Raw genomic sequence first — 25161 nt, forward strand, 5'->3', positions numbered from 1 at the left:
TAATGCTAAGACACGTTCAGGGTCCATTTTCAACAGATATCAAGTTAAGATATCAAGTATCAACGTTAGGAGAGGTTCACAAGTATCAATGTGAAGACACGTTGGTCTATCATCAACGTAAAAACATGTCTATGGTTTCTCATCAACAAGAGGACATGTTCTGAGACAACTATCATTAAGAGACATTTACAATTAATTGTCATCAACGTGAAGACACATTGATGGACCATCATCAACGTGAAGACATGTTCATAGTCACTCATTACTCTTAAGAGATGTTCACAGACAATTATTATGAACGTGAAGATACATTGATGGTCCATCATCAACGTGAAGACATGTTCATAGTGAACCATTAATATTAAGAGATGTTCATAGTCAATTGCCATCAACATGAAGATACATTGATACTCCATCATCAACGTGAAGACATGTTCATAGTGCACCATTAGTATTAAGAGATGTTCATAGTTAATTATCATCAACATGAAGATATATTGATAGTCCATTATCAACGTGAAGACATGTTCATAGTGAACCATTAGTATTAATAGATGTTCACAGCCAATTGCCATCAACATGAAGATACATTGATAGTCCATGATCAACGTGAAGACATGTTCATAGTGAAACATTAGTATTAAGAGATGTTCACAAACAATTATCATCAACATGAAGATACATTGACAGTCCATCATCAACGTGAAGACATGTTCATAGTGAACCATTACTATTAAGAGATGTTCACAGTCAATTATCATCAACATGAAGATATATTGATACTCCATCATCAACGTGAAGATTATGTTCATAGTGCACCATTACTATTAAGAGATGTTCACAGTCAATTATCATTAACATGAAGATACATTGATAGTCCATTATCAACGTGAAGACATGTTCATAGTGAACCATTAATATTAAGAGATGTTCACAAACAATTATCATTAACATGAAGATACATTGATAGTCCATTATCAACGTGAAGACATGTTCATAGTGAACCATTAATATTAAGAGATGTTCACAAACAATTATCATCAACATAAAGATACATTGATACTCCATCATCAATGTGAAGACATGTTCATAGTGAACCATTAATACCAAAAGATGTTCATAATCAATTATCATCAACATGAAGATAAATTGATAGTCCAACATGTCCACTGAATTATCAACAAGTAAATTCATTCACAGTCAATCACAGTCATTAATAGATCACGAAGTTCAGAGTGAACTATGAACAATTAATATTCAACGAACTCCTCAAATATTGAATTCACAAATATTGTATGAACATTGCAATCGATGAATATTGTACATGACAGTCTACCACTGAACAGAATACTTAATTTTATGAACACTCACCTTTTTGCTCTGTAAGAATTGAAGAGCAGTATTCGCGTTGCTGAGAAAATGCGGTCTCTTCAGGTTACGGCCCCTTTCAACCGGCTGCGAACAGAAATGCGTATCGTACACTCTCTATCGATCAGAATTACGACATACATTTGCAGCACTTACCAGTTTCTCGCCGGACAGAACTTCTAGTAAAGCGAGCAGACGGGTGCCGTCTTTAAGGTCATCGATCAAATCGTCCACACGGAGCGGTGGAATCCTCTGCGAACGAATTTTATTACGAATACACGTGGTTGTGTATGGAATTTAATTCTGATCTATTCATGCAACTATCTTCTAAGCTACTTGCTTATAACATCCTTCCTTTAACATACACTTTACTTGTATTCAACGTACATACGTTGAAGGAAACACATTTTGAAGGATCAGGGATGTTGTCAAAGTGCAGTTTCTAAAGCATGCATGTCACAAGTCAGGATTTCTAATTCGAGTTTCAAAGTAACCGGAAGTAGCGGCCTAGTATCGAGACCCTCGAGCCAGGTACGAGTTATTTCACGGAACTTTTGATATTCGTGATGAGGAGTAATTTCGAACGATGCCTTATTATGGAGAGGGGACAGTGAAAAGAGCGATGAAGAATTTGTGCTACGTTCACGAACTATGTGGATACGGTTCATTCACATTTTACTGTTTGATTCATTTTTGAGTTGTAGGAACTTACCTTGGACAGGTACGAATTGATCCAGTTGACGAATGTCTTCTTCTGTACGCGTTCTTGTTCGTCTGAAAAGAAGATATATGAATTAAATAAGGTAACTTGGGTAATTTATGATTTTTTAAGGAATAATAAAATTTTGTGGACTGTATTCAAAGTTTTTACTGTTGCATTTATATTTTAGTGAGGAACAAAATCTCACTAACCTTGAATTAAATTATATTAAATTCTTAAACTATTTTAAATAAAATAAGTAGGACGAGGTTTTCGATCTAAGCCACATTTCTAGTATCAAGTTTGATTGGATTAGAAGATGTTATTAAATAAATAAATTTAGAGAGCTAACAGGTCGATCGATTAAAAAACCCAGAAGAAACAAAATGACCAAACTGCGAATTTTGCAGAGTAGAAAACAGACGACAGGAAAAGTAAAACACCGAATTAACTTCGCAGAAAAACTGGATGTTTCCAAGGTCCCCCGTGGGTGTCTGCATCCCGTCTCATTTTTCTACATCTACCAAAATCCCCATCTTTAAAGCATCTCGATGTCCATCTCGAAATACTCAACAAAATATTATCACGTTACGTGAGCCATCGTACAAATTCATACGGACACTCAAAGTAATCGCGAATTTTTATGCGTGGTTACACAACTTCTTTATGTTAATCAACAAAACAAGCAAGCACGTTCGAAGAGGCAGAAAATGACGTTCGTTTTGTCGGAAATCGATGATGGAGAATTTTTGCTAAGAAATAATAGACTTTCGTGTCTAAGAATAATTGTGAGGCAATGTTCGACGACACTGATAACGAAGTTCGAGAAAAGTAACGATAGTGTTTGTATCGTTCGAGTAAGTGATTCACAGTCTTGACTGATATTACGTCATCGACAATTGCGTAGCTTGGAGTCGTAGCGCCATGGGAATACTTGATGAAATAAAACTGTGGTAACACAAAAATCGGAAACGAGAAATTATGCTGTGTGTGGTTGTGATATCTTGATCAGAAGAATGATCAAGACTGACATTTTTATTTTTTTGAAGGCTGAAATTTGATTTTATATTGCTCGTTCTTGTTTTAGGTTGCTTTTTTTATTTTGAGTTGCTCATTTTCATTTTGAGTTGCTCATTTTTATTTTAAGTTGCTCATTTTTATTTTAAGTTGTTCATTTTTATTTTGAAGTGTTCAATTTTATATAAAATTGCTCATTTTTATTTTAAGTTGTTCATTTTTATTTTAAGTTGATCATTCTTATTTTAAGTTGTTCATTTTTATTTTGAAGTGTTCAATTTTATTTAAAATTGCTCATTTTTATTTTAAGTTGCTCATTTTTATTTTAAGTTGTTGATTTTTATTTTGAACTGTTCAATTTTATATAAAATTGCTCATTTTTATTTTAAGTTGTTCATTTTTATGTTAAGATGCTCATTTTTATTTTAAGTTGTTCATTTTTATTTTGAACTGTTCAATTTTATATAAAATTGCTCATTTTTATTTTAAGTTGTTCATTTTTATTTTAAGATGCTCATTTTTATTTCAAGTTGTTCATTTTTATTTTGAACTGTTCAATTTTATTTAAAATTGCTCATTTTTATTTAAAGTTGCTTATTTTTATTTTAAGATGTTCATTTTTATTCTGAACTGTTCAATTTTATTTAAAATTGCTCATTTTTATTTTAAGTTGCTTATTTATATTTTGAACTATTCATTCTTGTTTTAAATACCTCATTCTTATTTTAAACCACACATTTTTATTTTAAGTCGCATATTCTGAAACCTGTTAATTACGTTCAAGGTGTCAGTGTTGAATAATTCAGAGGCTGAATTTTGTGACCGATCAAAACGATTAAAAAGTAATTGATCGAATATATACTTCTTGATCGAACCACAAATCAACGTCGATATAAGAATGTAGTAGTGAATCGTAGGAATATCAATAACATGTTACATAAAAAAGAGAAGGATGAAGAAGACGATGGTCATAATGGATGCATCTCGGTATGGTAGTCGAAACCAGTTTCTGGACGAATGTAAATTTAGCGGGCGCTTATGCCACGATGAATAAACTGTTTTTATTGGCGGTAAACGCTCACGTTCTTGCGTGGACCTTTAAAATATATTTTGAATGCATTCGAATGCATTCATTATGAAATTTCATTCATTTTCAGTATCAGTGTATTTTCAGGTTTTTTAAGTCTTTAAGTTTTAAGTTTCTACATTCTTAAATCTCTGACATTGTTAAATTCCTGGTGACTAACATTGTTTCATTGCTATTTAATTGTCAAATTTCTAAATTCCCCAATTTTGAAGTTTCTAAATTTCTAACTTGTTAAATCCTTAAATTCTCAAGGTTCCAAATTAGCAAATTAATAAACTGTCAAGTGCCTACATTCCCCGATTAAAAAAATGTTTAATTTCTAACTTGTCAAATCTCAAAATTCCCAAATTCCTAAATTGTCAAGTTCCTAAACTCTTAAGTTCCTAAAGTCCCAAATTCCTGAATCCCCAAATCCATAATTGTCTAAATCTCTAAATAATCAAGTTCCTAAATTTCCAAATCCTTATTTCTCCATATACCTAAATGTTTAAATCCTAAATCTCCCAAATTCCAAATTTCCCAAATTCCAAATCTCCCAAATTCCAAATTTCCCAAATTCCAAATCTCCCAAATTCTACATCTCCCAAATTCCAAATTTCCCAAATTCCAAATCTCCCAAATTCTACATCTCCCAAATTCCAAATTTCCCAAATTCCAAATTTCCCAAATTCCAAATCTCCCAAATTCCAAATTTCCCAAATTCCAAATCTCCAAAATTCCAAATCTCCCAAATTCCAAATTTCCCAAATTCCAAATCTCCCAAATTCTACATCTCCCAAATTCCAAATTTCCCAAATTCCAAATCTCCCAAATTCTACATCTCCCAAATTCCAAATTTCCCGAATTCCAAATCTCCCAAATTCCAAATCTCCCAAATTCCAAATCTCCCAAATTCCAAATTTCCCAAATTCCAAATTTCCCAAATTCCAAATTTCCCAAATTCCAAATCTCCCAAATTCTACATCTCCCAAATTCCAAATTTCCTAAATTCCAAATCTCCCAAATTCCAAATCTCCCAAATTCCAAATCTCCCAAATTCCAAATCTCCCAAATTCCAAATTTCCCAAATTCCAAATCTCCCAAATTCCAAATTTCCCAAATTCCAAATCTCCCAAATTCCAAATCTCCCAAATTCCAAATCTCCCAAATTCCAAATCTCTCAAATTCCAAATCTCCCAAATTCCAAATCTCCCAAATTCCAAATCTCTCAAATTCCAAATCTCTCAAATTCCAAATGTCTCAAATTCCAAATCTCTCAAATTCCAAATCTCTCCAATCCCAAAATTCCCAAATTCCTAAATTGTCAAATCCCTAAATAATCAAGTTTCTAAATTTCCAAATCCCTAATCTCCTAAATCTCTCAATCTCCAAATCTCTAAACCTCTAAATCCCCAAACTCCCAAATCTCTCACTCTCCCTAAATTCTCAAATCCCTAAATTCCTCAATTCCTCCACTTCCTAATCCCTAAACCTTCCTCCCTCCCTCTCCAAATGTCCAAAACTTCAAATCCCTAAATCCCTAAATCTCCAATCAGTGACATCCCATACCCCACCTATCCCCTCCATCAAATTAATAAAAGATACATTAATTGAATTTTCATGAACATCTTCATCAAGTCTTGACCGCGTTCTTTTTCGATGAAATTACATTCATCCTATACCTTCCCAGGCCTCGTAATTTATGCACCCCTTTCTTCCACTCGAAAAAACCACCACGCTGGGCGCAATTATAAGATTCCCGTGAAAAGCCACGCAGTTTCGACGCCGTCAACTTTGTATCTCGATCGCAAGTCCCATTACGTGTTTTATATTATGTACTTTGCTTTCGTATTTCGGTAACGTTGGATGATGGATCGCGGATAAGAAAAGAAGAAAGAGAAATTGCGAGGCACAAGAGTTAATTAAAAGGTGCAGATACATGTGCATACAAAACGAAGAGTGCATGCGGTCTTCCGTACGCGACGTGCATATATATTACTTTTTTTGCATTTATTTTCTTTTGGTTACAATAGAGTTATCGTGCAACTTTCTTGCGATGAACGCAAGAAAACTTGCTTGATTGAGGTATGAAATTATTTTAGTTAGGTTAGTTTGCATTTGACAGTGTTGCATTGAGATATCAAATTATTTTGGCGTAATATTTCAATAAATATTTTGTTGCTATTCCTTGGTGGTGTAATTTATTCCTCTTCTTTTCGATTTGAACTATTCTTATTCTTCTTGTAATAAGAAGAATCTTCTTCTGATTGAATTATTTATTTATGTATTTTATCTGACATTGAGATTTTTGTTTTTTATCTAGCAGCATCGATTGAAATGTACATTTTTATTTTTTAAATTATAATACTAGGTGAACTTTAATTTTTGAAGGGACATCTGAGTTGAAATGATTTCATTATTACATCAAAGTCTAACTTCAAATTATTTCATTTAAATTAATATCTACATTGAAATTTCTCAATGAAGCTCAGTGAAATTTTCAACTGGAGCTTAAATTGAAGGTATTCAGTTGTCACTAAAGCTTAATATTCGAAAACTGTCCAAAGAATAGCGCTGTCCGTTTTAGAGACCTGTCTCTCGATGACAAAGGTTTCTCTAAAGTTTGCATCGGACAGCTCCTAAGAATCGAACTCAAGCTTTATTAGCTTCTGTCTTTATTAATTCACGCTGCATTTAAAAATTACGCGCTGAGCACGATGCGCGCCTAATGTCCCGTAAAATTACATGTTTCCCCATGAAACGTGTAATTTACTAGTAGATGAGCGGTAAAAAACTCGATCGTGATACGTGGCTAATTGAAAAATGTTCACGTGTTCACGAATCGCGAAAAAAAATAAAATCGGTGAAGAAATCTTTGTTGAAGCGCGAATGCGTTGTAACTAATAAATTATGTAAGGTTGACGTTTTATTGACGCTTAAATGGAACGCTAATGGTAGTGACGAGTGTTAAAAGAGCAACGATAAACGCGAAAGAAATATGCTTCGTATATTGATATACCTAAGCGTAAATTGTGGAAAAAGTGTCGTAAAATGGTTACGTTTTAAGACCGCGAAAAGATACTATTATTTCTCGTTTTGTAGGAACTTTCGGAATGTCTTCATTTGACACGTTCAGTGTGGTCGATAATATCCCCATCGGTTACTTTTTTACACGTTAGATTTGCATGCATGAGATTTCTTCGTATGAGATTGCCGTGTGTTATCTTTTCTATGCATGACATTTCTACATGTTTGATTTTCGCGTATTCGATTTCCACGTATGAGATTTTCGAGGGTTGAGTATCCACATATGTGATTTCGATACGTCAGATTTTCACACGCGTGATTTCGGTCCGTCAGATTTCCACACATGAGTTTTACGCGCGTTAGATTTCCTCGTATGGGAATTCCATACGTTGGATTTTTGCCTGCAAGATTTCCACGTATTAGATTTTTATGTATGAGACTTTCACGCGTTAAATTTTCACGTGTTCGATTTCCACGCATGATACTTCTACATATAAGATTTTCACGCGTTAAATTTCCCTATGTTCGATTTCCACGCATGATATCTCCACATATGAAATTTCCACGCGTCCGATTTCCACGCATGATATCTCCACATATGAGACTTTCACGCGTTAAATTTCCCTGCGTTCGACTTCCACGCACCATATCTCCACATATGAGACTTCCACGCGTTAGATTTCTACACATGATATTTCCACATATGAGACTTCCATGCGTTAAATTTCCCTATGTTCGATTTCCACGCATGATATCCCCACATATGAAATTTCCACGCGTCCGATTTCCACGCATGATATCTCCACATATGAAACTTCCACGCGTTAAATTTCCCTATATTCGATTTCCACGCATGATATCTCCACATATGAAATTTCCATGCGTCCGATTTCCACGCATGATATCTTCACATATGAGACTTCCACGCGTTAAATTTCCCTGCATTCGACTTCCACGCACCACATCTCCACATATGAGACTTCCATGCGTTAAATTTCCCTGCATTCGACTTCCACGCACCATATCTCCACATATGAGACTTCCACGCGTTCGAATTCTACGCATGCTATTTCTACACATGAAATTTCCATGCATCAAATGTTAGAGTGAGTGACATTTCCGCGTTGTAGATTTACACGCGTAGACGTCTACAAGTGAGATTTCTACGCGTTAGATAGCTGCAAGTTAGATTTCCTCGCGTCCAATTACCACGAGTTAGACTTCCTTGCGTCAAATTTTCACGGGTGCGATTTGCAAGCAGACTACTATGTTTGACTTTGTTATTGGACCAAATATGTGTTGGACAACTATGTGTCTTTATTTCGATCACCATAATTAAATTTCCATATGATACCATTGTATATACATATGTAGTGGTATATGTTGCATACGTACAGGTATTGTATACGTTATCAACTTGCATATGTTGCATAATGTAATTGTTTTATTTGTAAATATAAATGTACGTAGTCAAATTTATATGTTATACCACGTACATTAATCTAGTGGAATATGGTAAAACAGTGAAGTAGTAAAATAGCAGCACCATAGGTGCAAACTATAGTACTAGTGTTAGTTTAATAGTATGTTGCCATATTTAAATTTCGTTGTAAATGTAAATGTACGTAGGAATATTTATATGTTATACCACGTATATTAATCTAGTGGAATGTGGTAAAACAGTAAAGTAGTAAAATAGCAACACCGTAGGTGTAAACTATAGTATTACTGTTAGTTTAATAGCATGTTGCCACATTTAAATTTCGTTGTAAATATAAATGTACGTAGGCAAATTTATATGTTATACCACGTATATTAATCTAGTGGAATATGGTAAAACAGTAAAGTAGTAAAATAGCAGCACCATAGATGCAAACTGCAGTACTAATGATAGTTGAATAGTGTAGAATGATATTACAATAGTACAACAGAATAGTAGAACATAATTATTAACCCAGTATACAGTATTGTATAATTAAAATTCTCAAAAGTTTCAAAACTCAAAAACTTCAAAAAACGCCACTCCTCCAATCAGTTGCAATTACAATGTTTTCACGGAGAGTTAAACGCTATTTCAAGAGCGTGTCTCGTTAGATAACCGGTATCAAGAAGCAGCGCGGCGCCAAGCGGAAAGAAAAGAAAAAGCGCAATTAAAAGAAACAATCGTGCAAATCAACGTCTACAAAATCATCGAAACGCGTCAGCTATGTTTCATAAACTTTTGCGATGCTTTTTACTCATCTCCGTCAGTGACATTTAAAATTATCTCGCCTTTCTCTTACGTTCCCTCTTTCTTTTTTCCACGAAACGGTCGGGCATAAAGCGGACGCGCATATAAATTCGTATTTTTAGCGCTTTCGTGCGGGCCTGCACGATGTTGAAAACGCAAGAAGAGGAGCGGACGAAGTGGGACAAATTCTCGTGGATGAGCTCATATGCCGGGAGAATCGATCGGACTCGTCCCTGTCGATTCCAGAGAACCGTGGAGAACGCTCGTAAATGGCTTCAATAATAAGACAATTTGTGTGCCGGTATCTTTCGCCGTCTATCGAGATTCTCTTTCCTTGATCGTATTGTTCCTCTTTCGCCGGACTTCAATCTCGCCGAATTGATATCCGAAACTCGATCTGCCGATAATCTTATTTCTGTTCTGTATCTATCTTTGTTTATTGCGATACTTGTCTCGTTTTCGACACTTTAGTAATATTGCTTTGACATAGTTACGTGTTCGAGGTTTTGGTTTATTTAGGGTGCTCTTTGGATAATTTTGGGATGCTGGGGTTTTAGGGATTTTAGGGATATTGGGGCTTTTGGGATTCTAGGGAAATTGGAGTTTTTGGGATTTTAGGGGTTTTGAGGATATTGGGGTTTTGGGGGGTTTTAGGGGTTTCAGGGGTTCTATGGATTTTAGGGGTATTGGGATTTTGAGAGTTTTAGGGATTTTAGAGATATTGGGGTTTTTGGGGTTTTTGGAGTTTTGAGGATATTGGTGTTTTGGGGGGTTTTGGGGGGTTTTAGGGATTTCAGGGATTCTATGGATTTTAGGGATATTGGGAATTTGAGAGTTTTAGAGATATTGGAGATTTGAGAGTTTTAGGGATTTTTGGGATTTTTGGTGTTTTGAGGATATTGGGGTTTGGGGCTTTTTGGGGTTTTAGGAATTTCAGGGATATTGGGATTCTATGGATTTTAGAGGTATTGGGGTTTTGAGAGTTTTAGGGATTTTAGAGATATTGGGGTTTTGGGGATTTTTGGGGTTTTGAGGATATTAGGGTTTGGGGGTTTTGGGGGGTTTTAGAGATTTCAGGGACATTGGAGTTCCATGTATTTTAGGGTTATTGGGGTTTTGGGGGTTTTAGGTATTTTAGGAATATTGTAGTTCTAGGGATGTTAGGAATATTAGGGACGTGATATCTGCAAACATTGGAAAGTGAGAACATAGAGATTCTGGGACATGTGGAACTGAGGACATAAAGATTCTGGGACATGTGGATCTAAGGACGTAGAGATTTAGGGATGCAGAAATGTAGGGAGATAATGATTTAAGGACGAAGGAATTTGGGGACGTAGAGATCTAAGGACATAGGAATTTAGAGACGTAACGACTTAGAGACATGGCTGTCTGGGAATGTAAGGATCTGGAGATATGGAGATCAAGGTCATAGAGACGAGGCATATATAGATCTCTTGCAAAAATATCTTAAAATAGAACAAAATAGAGAAATACGTTTGGAATATAGAAATGTGCAAAGGTCTAAAGATGTTGCTATACAAGAATGCAAGAATATGGGGACCTAGACACATATCAATGTAGATTTTATAAATGTAGGAATTTAACATTATAACATTACAGTTATAATATCATAACACTTAACATTGTACTAATCTACAATTTTGAAAACTTATAAACATTCATCTCCATATGATACTTCTATATGATCCCCATATGACACATATGTACTTCATTTTTGCAGTATATTCAATTTATAAATTGCAGTACTATTTCGCCTTGAAATAAATTAAAGTAATGACTAAATATTAAGTAGAACTAAACAGAAGTAATTACTAAAAATTTTATAAGATACACGAAACGAATAATTCAGATATTTCTTACAATTTCAATCCTTGTTTTTTGTTTCTCGGTATCGTCCATCAAAACCAATTTATATTGATTGATTAGGTGCGTCGTAACTCGATAATAGCGCTATTAATCCTACTTGTCGTTTAATTTGCTTTTTCAAATGGAAAATCGAGGTTCCCGAGTCATTTCACCTTGTACTCTTTTTCCATTTGTCTGACTTCTCAAGGTTATCGGAACTACTTATTCGATCGGATCGTAATCCCGTCTGCTCTCTTAACACTTGAAGAACCATTTCTTTGCTCGAAGATTTCTTTGTACTTCAGAAATTTCGGAACGAATTTTGTTTTCCTTAATCTTCTTATATTTCAAGAATTTATCGTATTTATTGCAGCAAAAATAATCTTAATCGTATTTCATTTTCCTCAATTTTCGAGTCGTATCAAATCTCCAAATCAACCAATTCCCAAATCCCAAAATCCTTCAATTCCCAAATCCCCAATCATTCCACCATTCCAAAAAGAACCCCAAAATCTCCACATTTCTCCCAAAATAATTTGCAACAAACAGTTAAATGATCGTATCGATATCCTCCGATATACCAAAGTATAACATTTGTGACACCGCTAATTCGATCTGATCCGATTCGGCCAACCCTTAAAACTTCAAACAACTGATTAGGTGGTGTATGTGCTACGGCATGCATGGTAAATGGCGTGCAGTTACATTCGATAATTGAAAGTTGGCCTCGCGTTCTTACGAATCCAGCCCTTTAGGAAAGTCGTTGCAGCGAACATTATTATCGCGTTGTATAAACTTGTTGCTGAATCGAGCCATGTCGTGCTATTTTCAGCTGCAATCATCGCTAAAAACAGAAGTTAAGACCCGCTAAATAAACCTTATGTCTCCTTGGCAATTGTCAAACTTTCTTTTTTTAATTGTGAACCATTCTCATCATTTTCTAATTTTATCGACATCTGTACAAAATAATGACATCTGTACAATCCAAGTTTTTGGATTAACTGGTGGGAGTTAAGTTTTCTTTAAACAGACAAGTTTTCATCAAACAATATGACGAATACGTTTTCGACAAAAGAAGAGTTTTATATTTTTGTCAAACAACAAAAATTACGTTTTCAAACGACAAAAAGTTGTATGTTTTCGACGAACAGAGGGGGTTTTCTTCTTATGAGATGGGTCAACTGGAGGTGTTCAGAAGCGCATTGAATGAAACATGAGGCGTAATTTAATTTAGCATACAGTGTCCCGATCCGACGTGTACGATAAATCAATTCTCTTATCGCGCGACGAATGTCAAGGCTGTCTTTGATAACCGCTCGTGAATTTCCTTTATTAACCGGTATCAAAGAAACGCGTTCTAACGGAGATTTTAATTGCGGAGAGAGGATTCAGTTTGATTAGTCAGCGTTCCAGTCGACGGAGCGAAAAGAGATGATCATAGAGATTCTTCTTCGTGACACCAGCGAGATGCCGACGTTACGGTTGCTCCTTTGTGATTAGGTTAAACAGAGAGTCGCGTAACTGGTCTAATAAAAACGCAGAAATACACGGTTGATGAACCAAAGGAAATCGTAGATTCGTCATGGATATCGCTTCCTCTGCTCGATGAATTTAATCCGTCTCGAACGCATTGCTCGGATCTATTTCTATTTTTTACTGTGAAAAAGAACGAATGACGTTTGAAATATACGATTCGAAAATTGAGGAAAATTAAATAAAATAAAGATTATTTTTTGCTGCAATAAATACGAAAAAAATTGAAGATAGAAGATTTCCACGCGTGGTAATTCTACGCTTCCAATTTCCACGCGAGATAATTTCGTGCTTTCAATATCCACGCGTGGTAATTCCACGCTTCCAATTTCCACGCGTGATAATTCCATGCTTCCAATATCCACGCGTGGTAATTCCACGCTTCCAATTTCCACGCGTGATAATTCCATGCTTCCAATATCCACGCGTGGTAATTCCATGCTTCCAATTTCCAAGCGTGATAATTCCATGCTTCCAATATCCACGCGTGGTAATTCCACGCTTCCAATTTCCACGCGTGGTAATTCCATGCTTCCAATTTCCACGCGTGATAATTCCATGCTTCCAATATTCACGCGTGGTAATTCCACGCTTCCAATATCCACGCGTGGTAATTCCATGCTTCCAATTTCCACGCGTGGTAATTCCACACTTCCAATTTCTACGCGTGGTAATTCCATGCTTCCAATATCCACGCGTGGTAATTCCACGCTTCCAATTTCCACGCGTGGAAATACGACGTGTCGTAATTTCACGCTTCCAATCTTCATGCGTGGAAATACGATGCATAGTAATTCCACGCTTCCAATTTCCACGCGTGGAAATACGATGCATGGTAATTCCACGCTTTCAATCTCCACGTGTGGAAATACGACGCGTGGAAATAGGAAGCGTGGAATTACTACGCGTGAAATTTCCACGCATAGAATTATTGGGCGTGGAAATACTACGCATTGGAAATATGCGTAGGTAGAACGCGTAGAAACACTACGCGAAGCACGACGCCTAAAAGAATTTTAAATTCACAAACAACTCCGTAATAAAAATATATCCGAAAGAACGTAAAAAGAGTGGAACCAGAGATGACCTTTCACGACACTCATTGACCCGATAAGTCTCCTGACTTGTCTTCTGACATTGTCCGGTCCACCGTAATATAGCGGAGAAATCGAAAGATGTACGTCACGATCATTCTCCATTAAAAACGACCGTGTGTTTGTACGCGTGATTGTTTGTTAATTACTTCCTAATGAACGTTCAGAGGGGATGAGGTAAGATTGCATGTTACGAGCTGTGCGGCGGCGTGCTTGTCAAGCAAATTGGAGAAATCATGGCGTGCAAAGCGAGCCATGCAAGAAATCCTTCCGATCGTCCTCTGGCTGCTTTCGTCGATCGCTTCACGAGAGATCGTTTGTCCTCGGATCGCTCGTAAATTCTTGTACGTGAGTCGATTGGGGTCGAGACTAAACAGACGTCCTTTTTCTCTAACTCGCAAAAAAGTCGATTCGCTAATAAACGTTACTGGCTCTGCAAACGGAAAGCGAATCGTCCAATTATGTCGGCGCTATAAATAGAAATTGTCTGGCTATAAATAGTTGTGTTTGTTTCGAAGGTGAAAATAATCGGAGGTAATCGGAGGATATTTAGGTTCCTTGGATGTTGTTCTTTATGTGGGTGAAATTAGATACATAAGATGGGATATTTTATAATTACGTCTAATACTGTTCTAAATTATTAGTCAGCTCGACTGGATCTAACACATATTTTAATAAGAACAGTTTCTTGAATTTAGTGTCAAGGATAAGATAGATACAGGGATCTAGGGACCGAAGACATTGGAGCCTAGGAATCTTGGTATAGGGACATAGGTTAGCTTAGACGTAGGTAGACATCAGGGTATCATCTAGAGATTCGAGGATTCAGAAATATGAGGAAATAGGGATATGGAGAATTAGGTATTAAAGGATCTACGTATGTGGAGATCTCGTCATATGTGGATCTACACATGTGAGAATCTGGGGGCATATAGGTCTCGGTATGTGGAGATCTAAACATATGTGCATCTCGGGATGTGTAGATTTGGGGATGTATTAATTTCGAGACGTGGAGATCTCGTCATATGTGGATCTACACATGTGAGAATCTGGAGGCATATAGATCTCTGTATGTGGATATCTAAACATATGTGGATCTCGGGATGTGTAGATTTGGGGATGTATTAATTTCGAGACGTGGAGATCTCGTCATATGTGGATCTACACATGTGAGAATCTGGGGGCATATAGGTCTCTGTATGTGGATATCTAAACATATGTGGATCTCAGGATGTGTAGATTTGAGGATATATTGATTTCGAGACGCGGAGATCTCGTGATATGTGGATCTACACATGTGAGAATCTGGAGCCACATAGGTCTCGGTATGTGGAGATCTAATATGTGGGTCTCGGATATGTAGATCTTGCAATATGAGAGTCTGAGACAACAGTACAGAATATTGAGAAAACACATTGAGATCTATTGATCTCACAGAGATCACAAACCCATTACAATCTATTACAAGCCCATTGTAATAGTAACCTAATCTAACAGCAACCTAATAAGTTTGACAAAGTGGCCATATAACAAGTGACACAAATATAGCAGCAAATTATAAAGTTCACCATAGTAGATCTCGTAGAGTTAACCTAATCATGTCCATCACGTGCCTCGAAGCACACATGAAAGCACTTGGAATACGTCCGATCCAGTAACTAGTAAACTATTCAGTTTCCAAGACGTTGCGAGTGCTCATCGACGATAATTGCAGGCGTTTCTGAATGGGAACGCACCTGCACGCCATGTGTACACAAAAATGGGCGCATTTCTCGAGTTACACGCGTAACATCACGCAAACGAAACATTATATTGTAATTACGGCATCCAGATAAAACAAATTGCTGCACTTGTACACTAGGTGCAGAAAGGTCTATTTTCTATATGAAAATTAACAATGTGTTGATCATGCGAATGCGGGTTATCACACAATGCGTACATGTGCGATAGAATGCACTCTTTGAAACGAGAGTACTCCTCTGAAATTGCTTTTATTGTGTCTCGACCGATCGATGCAATAAATTATGTCACTGTTCCACCGGTTCTCGTGTTTCTGTTACGTTTATAGAGACACGTAATCGTTTATTATAGAACGTTATTAAGCCAGCAGAATGATTAAGCAAGAATAAGTAAAACTGCGTCCATTTTGTTCAAACCAAAATAAAATGGTTCCGTTAAAGGTATGAAATTCGACCAGTAGGGTACAATTACAAACACCTGCATGTCCTTCGTTAAAAAACGAGAAATGAAATCCGATTACCCGGAAGCTGAGTAAGATACGCACAATCCGGATCGAATTTGTCATCCGCGATTAAAAGTTCCCAAGATGGTCCACGATTATCGATCGACCCAATTGAATCCAAGTCGATTGTTCATCAAGGGTCTTCTCTTCGCTCGGTTAATTCGTACTGCAATTTCGAGTTCTTCTCGTCTGGCCGGTTATCGAGAGCAGTCGACCCAGGTAGAACGTGAGATAGAAATGGCCGATAATGGAGAAAGAGGACAGATGCTACCCACTACCGGTTGGGTTAGCCGAGAAGAGATCGGTATCGAAAGAGAAACCAGAGGCAGATGGAAACGTCATACACGTTTAAACGTAAAACGAGGTTTCATAGATCTGCAATTTTCTTCAGGTTCTAAAGGAAGATGTAACGAAGTATAAAATATATTCATAGAACAAAAGTATATTAGAAGAAACCTTGACATCACCTTCGAGTAAAAATGCTCAGCTATAAAGATGTAAAGCAGAGGGTCTAATTTTAGCGACATTTGATTTCATCGATTAAAATTGAACGCGATGTTACGTAACTAGTTTCTATTTTTCTCGTTCCGTTTAATAAATCTGTGATGGCAGAGTATGTGTTGTATTTTCACGAATCCTATTTCCACGCATTGCACTTCCATGCGTAGGGTTTCCACGCGTTGTATTTCTACGCGTGGTATTTCCAATGCGTTGTATTTCTACGCGTGGTATTTCCAATGCGTTGTATTTCTACGCGTGGTATTTTCAATGCGTTGTATTTCCACGCCCAATAATTCCATGCGTGGAAATTCTACGCCTCATAATTCTACGCGTGGTAATTCCACGCTTCCAATTTCCACGCGTGGTAATTCTACGCTTCCAATTTCCACGCGTGGTAACTCCATGCTTCCAATTTCCACGCGTGGTGATTCCACGCTTCCATTTTCCACGCGTGGTAACTCCACGCTTCCAATTTCCACGCGTGGTAATTCCGTGCTTCCAATTTCCAGGCGTCATATTTCCACGCGTGGTAATTGGAAGCATGGAATTTCCACGCGTGGTAATTGGAAGCGTGGAATTACCACGCGTGGAAATTGGAAGCGTGGACTTACCACGCGTCGTATTTCCACGCGTGGAAATTGAAAGCGTGGACTTACCCCGCATCGTATTTCCACGCGTGGAAATTGGAAGCATGGAAATACCACGCGTGGTAATTGGAAGCGTGGAATTACCACGCGTGGAAATTGCAAGCGTGGACTTACCACGCGTCGTATTTCCACGCGTGGAAATTGGAAGCATGGAATTACCATGCGTGGAAATTGGAAGCGTGGACTTACCACGCGTGGAAATTGGAAGCATGGAATTTCCACGCGTGGTAATTGGAAGCGTGGAATTACCATGCGTGGAAATTGAAAGCATGGAATTACTACGCGTAGAAATTGGAAGCGTGGAATTACCACGCGTAGAAATTGGAAGCGTGGAATTACCATGCGTGGAAATAGGGAGCGTGGAATTACAATGCACCGTGTTTCCACGCATCGTATTTCCACTCGTCCTATTTCTACGCCTATTTCTACCTAACCTAAACCGTCTGTAACCCTTGAAATATGAAGGTACTAAAGCGAACGAAGGAAAATGGTCGACAGGTATCAAGAGTAAAAAAGGAACGAAAAAAGAAAAAAATAGAAAACACAGAAAGATGGGAGGATGAAAAACAAAGCAAAAAGGTTCCAGAGAAGGAGAGCACGTTTGGAACGTAGCCTTGAACCGACGCGACGCCGAATAACGTCATCGTTTACTATTAGTACGAGTTACCACATTACGCTTTTATACGACACACTGACACACAGTTCGATAGCGTCATATTTTACATGAGTCGTTCGTGGGGACACGTGACATATTGACGAAATCGAATGTTAGTATGGTGGCCACCGGTGTGACGTAATCGTTTAATAACCATAGACCTTGACCTCACGGTCGTTTCCACACTTTCTTGAGGTGGCCGTTGTTTCTTATCTGCCAGACAATTATAGTCTGTTCCTTGTCCAATTACAGTGAACGGTGTTCCGCTCGGTCGTTGATTACTCCGTGTGATATACGCGAAGTTTTAGTGCCGGAGTTTTTGGTTTATTTTGAAGTTTTAGTGTTGGGAATAATTTTAATTATGGCATTTGTAATTTTTGTGGCGTTGAAGAATTATTGTATGACTGTAGAGTCATTAGAATGATGGAGTATTTATTTAATGTATTTAGTTTTAATATAATTGTAATTGTCGTGACATGTGTTAGGATTCAATGTATAACAAATGTAATACATAAATAAAATTCATCATAAATGCTACATACAGCAGACATAATTCATCTGCTCCACGTTCAAACAATGTGGATGAATATACCGTAAGACAATGTAGAGAGTGGCATAACAATGAGTTACAAGTTTCTTTTACTCCATCTTAACCTCCCAGATCAACCAGTGAAAGTTCAATCAAAATTAATTTCAAACATCTCACACTAACCCGAATAAAATTAACCCAGCAGCTAAAATCAGAAAGAATATCTCCAAGAAAAATTCAGCGAACCTGACGTGAACGAATCGCGAGTTGAAATTAAAATTTCAACGAAACAAATTAAATTGAAAGGACAGGCAGAGGAATGTAATTTGCTCGATTAAAAACTTCCCGTTAAAGAAGGGAATAAAAAGTAGGACGAAGTTGCCGTGAAAATGAAGTTAGCACGGAATTTTTCAATCAAGTCGTTTGAAAATTTTGACGAGCCTGTGACGCGTTTTGGCACAGGTTTCTCGTGCGTCGTGGTACCGGCAGTCTCCTGCCGGGAATCGATCGATGATCGAGAACCAGGGCAACGAACCGTTCATCTATTCCCCACGAATAAATAAAATGTTAGGTCGAGATAACAAGCGTCGGGCAAACGCACACCAGAATGGTTACTCGATCCAACTACCGCAAGCGTCTTGTACTTTTTGACGTCTAGCGAGATCCGTGTGCCTCGAATTTTATTTCACGTTGCTTTCTACAAAAGGAACGTCTACTGGTCGCCTCAAAATAAGTGTACTTCTTGGAACTTGCTACTTTAACTTCATATGCGGACGACAGTAATTAATTCAGTTAAATTAATTATTTATAGAAAAAGAAGCTGATGAAAGAAACTTCGGCTGTTGATGTCGAGGCAGGTTGAAAGATCAAGCTGAAAGATGTTCTTGATAATGTGTATTGTAGTGTGTCTGACTACGAACTTCAGTTTTCACTTCAATTTTAATTTGTGTACCTCGAGACAGATTGAAAGATGAAGTTAAAAGATGTTCTTGATAATCTGTATTATAGTGTGTCTGACTACGAACTTCAGTTTTCACTTCAATTTTAATTTTTGTACCTCGAGACAGATTGAAAGATGTTCTTGATAATCTGTATTATAGTGTGTCTGACCACAAACTTCAGTTTTTACTTCAATTTTAATTTGTGTACCTCGAGACAAATTGAAAGATGAAGTTAAAAGATGTTCTTGATAATCTGTATTATAGTGTGTCTGACTACGAACTTCAGTTTTCACTTCAATTTTAATTTTTGTACCTCGAGACAGATTGAAAGATGTTCTTGATAATGTGTATTATAGTGTGTCTGACCACGAACTTCAGTTTTTACTTCAATTTTAATTTGTGTACCTCGAGACAGATTGGAAGATGAAGTTAAAAGATGTTCTTGATAATCTGTATTATAGTGTCTGACCACAAACTTCAGTTTTCACTTCAATTTTAATTTGTGTACCTCGAGACAGATTGAAAGATGAAGTTAGAAGACGTTCTTGATAATCAGTATTGTAATGTCTGACCACAAACGTCAGTCTTCACTTCAACTTCAGTTTGTATGCCTCGCCATTTTGTTTTCTTCCAACAGGTCTGCAGTAAGGATAAAGATAGAGAGACCTATAATACTTTCTTCACAGATGTGATCTTCAAAACGTACGTATATTACATATGTCACATATTGTTTAATTCTTCTTTCAAGTAGAAGAAAAGGTACAACATTTGAAGTTCATGTACTGTATCTTAATCAAACGTTTCGAAGAAAGATATCTGACTCTAATGAATGTTCTTCCGTAGCATAAAATCGACCATGGCCTTGAAAAGATCATAACAAAGTTTCCAGTTTGTCCCACGTACGTGGGCAAGATTCTTGAACGAGCAAATCACTAAGATATCCATCAAACTCGAATATTTATCTCTGACAAGATTAAATCATTTGTCCAGTGCATTATTCTGAGAGTCACTCGTTTATTTAGCAGCGTGTAAATATCGGTTATAAATACAGAAACGAAGAGCCGTCTTATCTAATCCTCGCGGATTATTTCACGATCGCGTTACGAAAGAACACGTCTCTGCTCCGACAGTGTCGTTTCTCAAGGCTCCGTTGTTCTGATACCAGGCGACCTAAGAAAATGTTCCACGGTCCCCACTAGGGAATTGCTAATACGCTACTTAACGCCGGCGAATAACTATTGATCGCCTGGTAAGCTAGGTTCTGCGGTGCTTCGTAGACCACTGCCAACAAATTTTTAATCCTAATCCAAAGTTTATCGGTGAAAGTTTTTAAGTGCAGGCGAGAGATGAATGGGTTCATTGTATCTTTGTGGTGCAAGGTTTCCTAGAATGTGCATCTTGAAATTATGGAACGTGGATTATCACTTTTGAAGGAGACATTTTGAATTTTAGGACTTAGGTTTTAGAGCACTGTGGAATTTTAAGGAGATACATCTTGGACTAAGACTGTAGGATTTTAGGATTTCATTTAGGATTTTGGGAGTTCAGAAATTTGAGGCTTTATAAGACAAAGTTTTGAGAACACAGAAGCCATCAAGTTAAGAGAACTTCGAGGTCTTCTTATTTCAAAACTTCAATTCTTGCAACTTTAAGGCTTAATAATTTTGAAACGTCAAGACTTTGAATATACCTCTCTCATTAAAACTCGCATTCGCATTCCAACAGAAAGCTAGAAAATCCCAGAGTACTACAAGTAAAAGCTTTTGATTACGGTAGCTGTATTCTGCAAAGATTAGAGCCTCAGCAGCGTGAAACTAAAACGTCGCTCGTTCAGAAGTGGAACAACTTAATCGCACTAATAGCTGTCACACGGCTTAAAATACCGCTAACCCGTACTACATGCTGACTACAGTTTGGTGTTTTTAAGAAAAGTAACTAGTTCAACGACCTATATGAAACTAAAAATTGAACATCCATCAAGATAATATTACCAGCATTGTTAATTCACGGTGACACGAAGCACAATGATACGGTTTATGAGAGAAATTGAAGTAGCCGAGGGTGTAAGAGAGTATTGAGATCATTGATTTTAATGGCGCACGCTTCGTGGCTGGCCGCTGTCAACGATGAAAAGAGCAACAAGGATTGGTAGACCGGATTCGTCCTTTCAGACGGATGAGTAATGAATTGTCAGCATGTGTCGCTGCGAATCTAGGTCAACGCGTAATTTTATTTTAATTTCCATGGTAGACGATCGATCATCGTTGTAAGCTAATGTCTCGCAAAAACAGTATCAACCAGTAATCAACAACGGGCTGGGGAAAGGTACCAAAATCAATAACTGTATTCAGTTTTACATTCTGTTGCAAATTACTGTTGTTTAAATTGTATAGTGCAAGGTTATACGGGAGGTATGTTGCGTTGACTGTACTACGCGTGGAGGTACCATGCGTGGAGACACAACGCATGGAGATAGAACGCGTGGAGATACAAGACGTAGGTTTCCCCACGCAAGGAAATATAGAACGTTGGAAAAACTATGCGTGGAAACACTATGCGTAGGGAATACTACGCGTGGAACTACTACGCGTGGAAATATGAAGTGTGGAAATACAGCACATAGATTATACCACGCGTGGAAATACAACGCGTTGGAAATACCACGCGTAGAAATACAACGCGTGGAAATAGGAAGCGTGGAACTGCCAAGCGTAAAATTATGGAGCGTGGAATTACCACGCATAGAATTATCGAACGTGGAATTACCACGCGTAGAATTATGGAGCGTGGAAATCCAACGCATAGAAATTCTATGAGTGGTAATATAATGCGTGGAAATACGACGCGTGGACATAGGAAGCGTGGAACTACCAAGCGTAGAATTATGGAGCGTGGAATTACCACGCGTAGAGTTATGGAGCGTGGAATTACCACGCGTAGAATTATGGAGCGTAGAATTACGACGCGTAGAATTATGGAGCGTGGAAATCCAACGCGTGGAAATTCTATGAGTGGTAATATAACGCGTGGAAATAGGAAGCGTGGAATTACCACGCGTATAATTATGGAGCGTGCAAATCCAACGCGTGGAAATACTATGAGTGGTAACATAACGCGTGGAAATACGACGCGTGAAAATAAAAAGCGTGGAACTACCAAGCGTAGAATTATGGAGCGTGGAATTACCACGCGTAGAGTTACGGAGCGTAGAACTACCACGCGTAGAATTATGGAGCGTGGAAATTCAACGCGTGGAAATTCTATGAGTGGTAATACAACGCGTGGAAATAGGGAGCGTGGAAATACGCCATGTGGAAGTACCACGCGTGAAAATACGCCACACAGAATATACCACGCGTCGACTACGTAATATGCAAAAATCTAACGCGTGTAACGTGTTATACAACATCTCTAACCTATGTTTACAGACCTCCCACAAATCTAGCGCGTGACTAGTCAACATTAGGCGAAATAACGCCATATCCAGTAACCCTGAAATATGAAACAGCCCCTGTAATTTTAAACATTTGAAAAGTTCAACTGATACTTTCTTGCATCAGTGCAACTGTCACAGTGTTTTCTCGTCGTGTTCCGCTATTGTTGGCTATCTGATGGAGCTGCAAGTATCGACCGACGTTCACGTTACACAAGGCAAAGTCGAGGATCTTTCTAGTCGCGACAGAAGTCTGCGTGAAAGGAAGTACAAGTAGTTTTTCCATGAAAGCCGTTCGCTCGGTGAAACGTGAAAAAAGAAACGAGGCGTGAGCGTAATTAAACGGCGGTCATACACGATGAGAGGACACATTTAACAGAACAAAGAAATTACGGTTACGTAAATTATGATAACGACCGGCGTTTTATTTACCCTAACTCCAATGAATCACCGTGACGTACGCAAACATTTCATTGGCCTTTAATTAACATTGACCTGACATCGATTTATCTCGGCACCGACGATCTTCGCTTCGGTGCATCGTAACTTCGTCTCGACGTATCGGGCGAACTACCCTCCGTTGAACCCGAAGGCTTTCGTTGTCGGAAAGTATGACGTAAGCTGAATTTTTAGAAAACGAAAACGTCAGCGAATATTCTACTTGCCGAAGTAGATTCAGACCACCGTGTTCAGACAAAGATCGCGATGAAATGAGATGAGGGTTATTTATTTGGATTTGATTTTTGGATACTCCTCAGGTCTTTAAATTATATAGTTGTCATATATCCAACTACCAACACCCAACTCCTAGCTTTCTATCTCCGTGCCTTCAAAGTCGCAGATCCCTAAACCTCTAAATTCAATAAGCACCCAAACCCTAAATTTTCTAAATCTCTAACTTATCAAATTTCTAACATGAAATCATGCACCTTCGCCAGAACGTTTCATCATCGCACGCTCTCTACACACCGGTGCCCGTGAACCCGTTATCGGGCACTAGAGGTGCCCAGCACCGTCATAAATCACAAGTTTCATTAAAAAACACAAGGCAAGCGTGGAGTGCAACAATATCTCAGAAATTGCAACTCGGACGATCAATGGTACCGATATTCAGTCCGCAATCGCGTTCTGAACGGAGCGCACCCTCGGGCATGCCCTCTGCCCGCGACTTCCCCGCCCTCTCAGATCGACCCGACTCCGAAAGAGGACTCCCTAAAAAAAGTACCTTTGATCTCGGCGATGTGCGCGTCGTATTCGCTCTTGCTTCGAACGTATTCGATCCTGGCAGCGACGTTCTGGAAGCTCTGGGTATGATATTCCGCGTACCACTCGGAGGGTGTTCGATCGTCGGGACCCAGATGCTGTTGGGGGCTGCTGCCCCTCCTCTGCGACAAACTCTCCTCGGACGGAAATCTCGTGAAAGAGGTGACGGAGCTGGATTTGCTTCCGTGGCTGGGTGCTCCGTGGCTGTGGCTCTGGTAAGCCGAGTCCTCGAGGGCGTGTTCCTCGCTGGGTGTCCTGCTGGTCTCCGCCAGGACCCTCTGATGCGACACGCCGGTACCGGCGACCTCTCTCACGCTTTTCCTCACTGTGATCTTCTCGAATTTCACCACTTTCGCACCGTTCAACTCACCCTCCTCCACCAGCCGCTCGAAGCTCTCCTCGAACGACGAGTCGCTGGCCCTGGACGAGGGTCTGGGGTTGGTGGGCGAGCGGAAGTGACCGACGTTTCGTCTGCCGTCCAGTTCCTGGAAGAGTTCCTCGGAGCTGGCAGTACGTCCTCCGGACCAGACCTGCTCGAAGAAGCTGACCCTGTCCCGCAGCCGACCACCACGTGGCGTGGCCGGACTGGCAGGGCTGGTCCGGCTGCCGGCTGGACTTCCGCTCTTCGGTGGCGTCGACATGGAGCCGCTGTTTTTCTCTGTTCCTCGCGGCTAGCCACCTCGAAAATTCATACTGGCCACGAACGCGTACCGACGCGTCCGTTTCCGGCTTCTGGCTCGTTTCACGGTCGAGCTAACCGCTCGTGGACACCTGTTCTTCGCACACCACACCCTACCCGCACCACCATGCGTACATCGGCGGCCGCGCCTCCAACTCGCCGGTCGACGCGAAAAACACACCGGTGTACGTATTTCGTTTTTTCCTCTCTTTTACTCCTCCGGCTGTGTCGCGCGCGTGTGACTTCGAATCCGCTCGTTTTCGCGTGCGTACGGACGAGGAGGTTACCTCGCACGAGCTACGTGCTCACGCATGTCGGCCGCTCGCGACTATGTGCGATACGCGTCTACCGCTCACACGGAATGCAC

At 38.9% G+C, this 25161-nt stretch overlaps 1 protein-coding gene across 4 annotated transcripts in view; it reads right to left on the minus strand.

Annotated features, from left to right (window-relative positions):
- LOC100876515 (Muscle-specific protein 300 kDa) overlaps window positions 1-25124 on the minus strand; it is an 89466-nt gene extending 64342 nt beyond the window's left edge. For 3 of the 4 annotated variants that reach the window (XM_076535867.1, XM_076535866.1, XM_076535868.1), the window contains exons 1-4: window positions 24078-24992; window positions 2081-2142; window positions 1525-1620; window positions 1372-1455 (exon numbers count right to left, since the gene is read on the minus strand). In XM_076535867.1, coding sequence (XP_076391982.1) covers window positions 1372-1455; window positions 1525-1620; window positions 2081-2142; window positions 24078-24756 — 921 coding nt within the window. In that variant the 5' untranslated portion in view covers window positions 24757-24992. Of the gene's footprint in view, window positions 1-1371; window positions 1456-1524; window positions 1621-2080; window positions 2143-24077 lie in introns of all 4 variants that reach the window. The other variant, XM_076535869.1, reaches the window with a different exon arrangement.
- Window positions 25125-25161: the final 37 nt, after the last annotated feature.

Source organism: Megachile rotundata, chromosome 9 (assembly GCF_050947335.1).
Source record: "Megachile rotundata isolate GNS110a chromosome 9, iyMegRotu1, whole genome shotgun sequence".
NCBI classification, from domain to species: domain Eukaryota; kingdom Metazoa; phylum Arthropoda; class Insecta; order Hymenoptera; family Megachilidae; genus Megachile; species Megachile rotundata.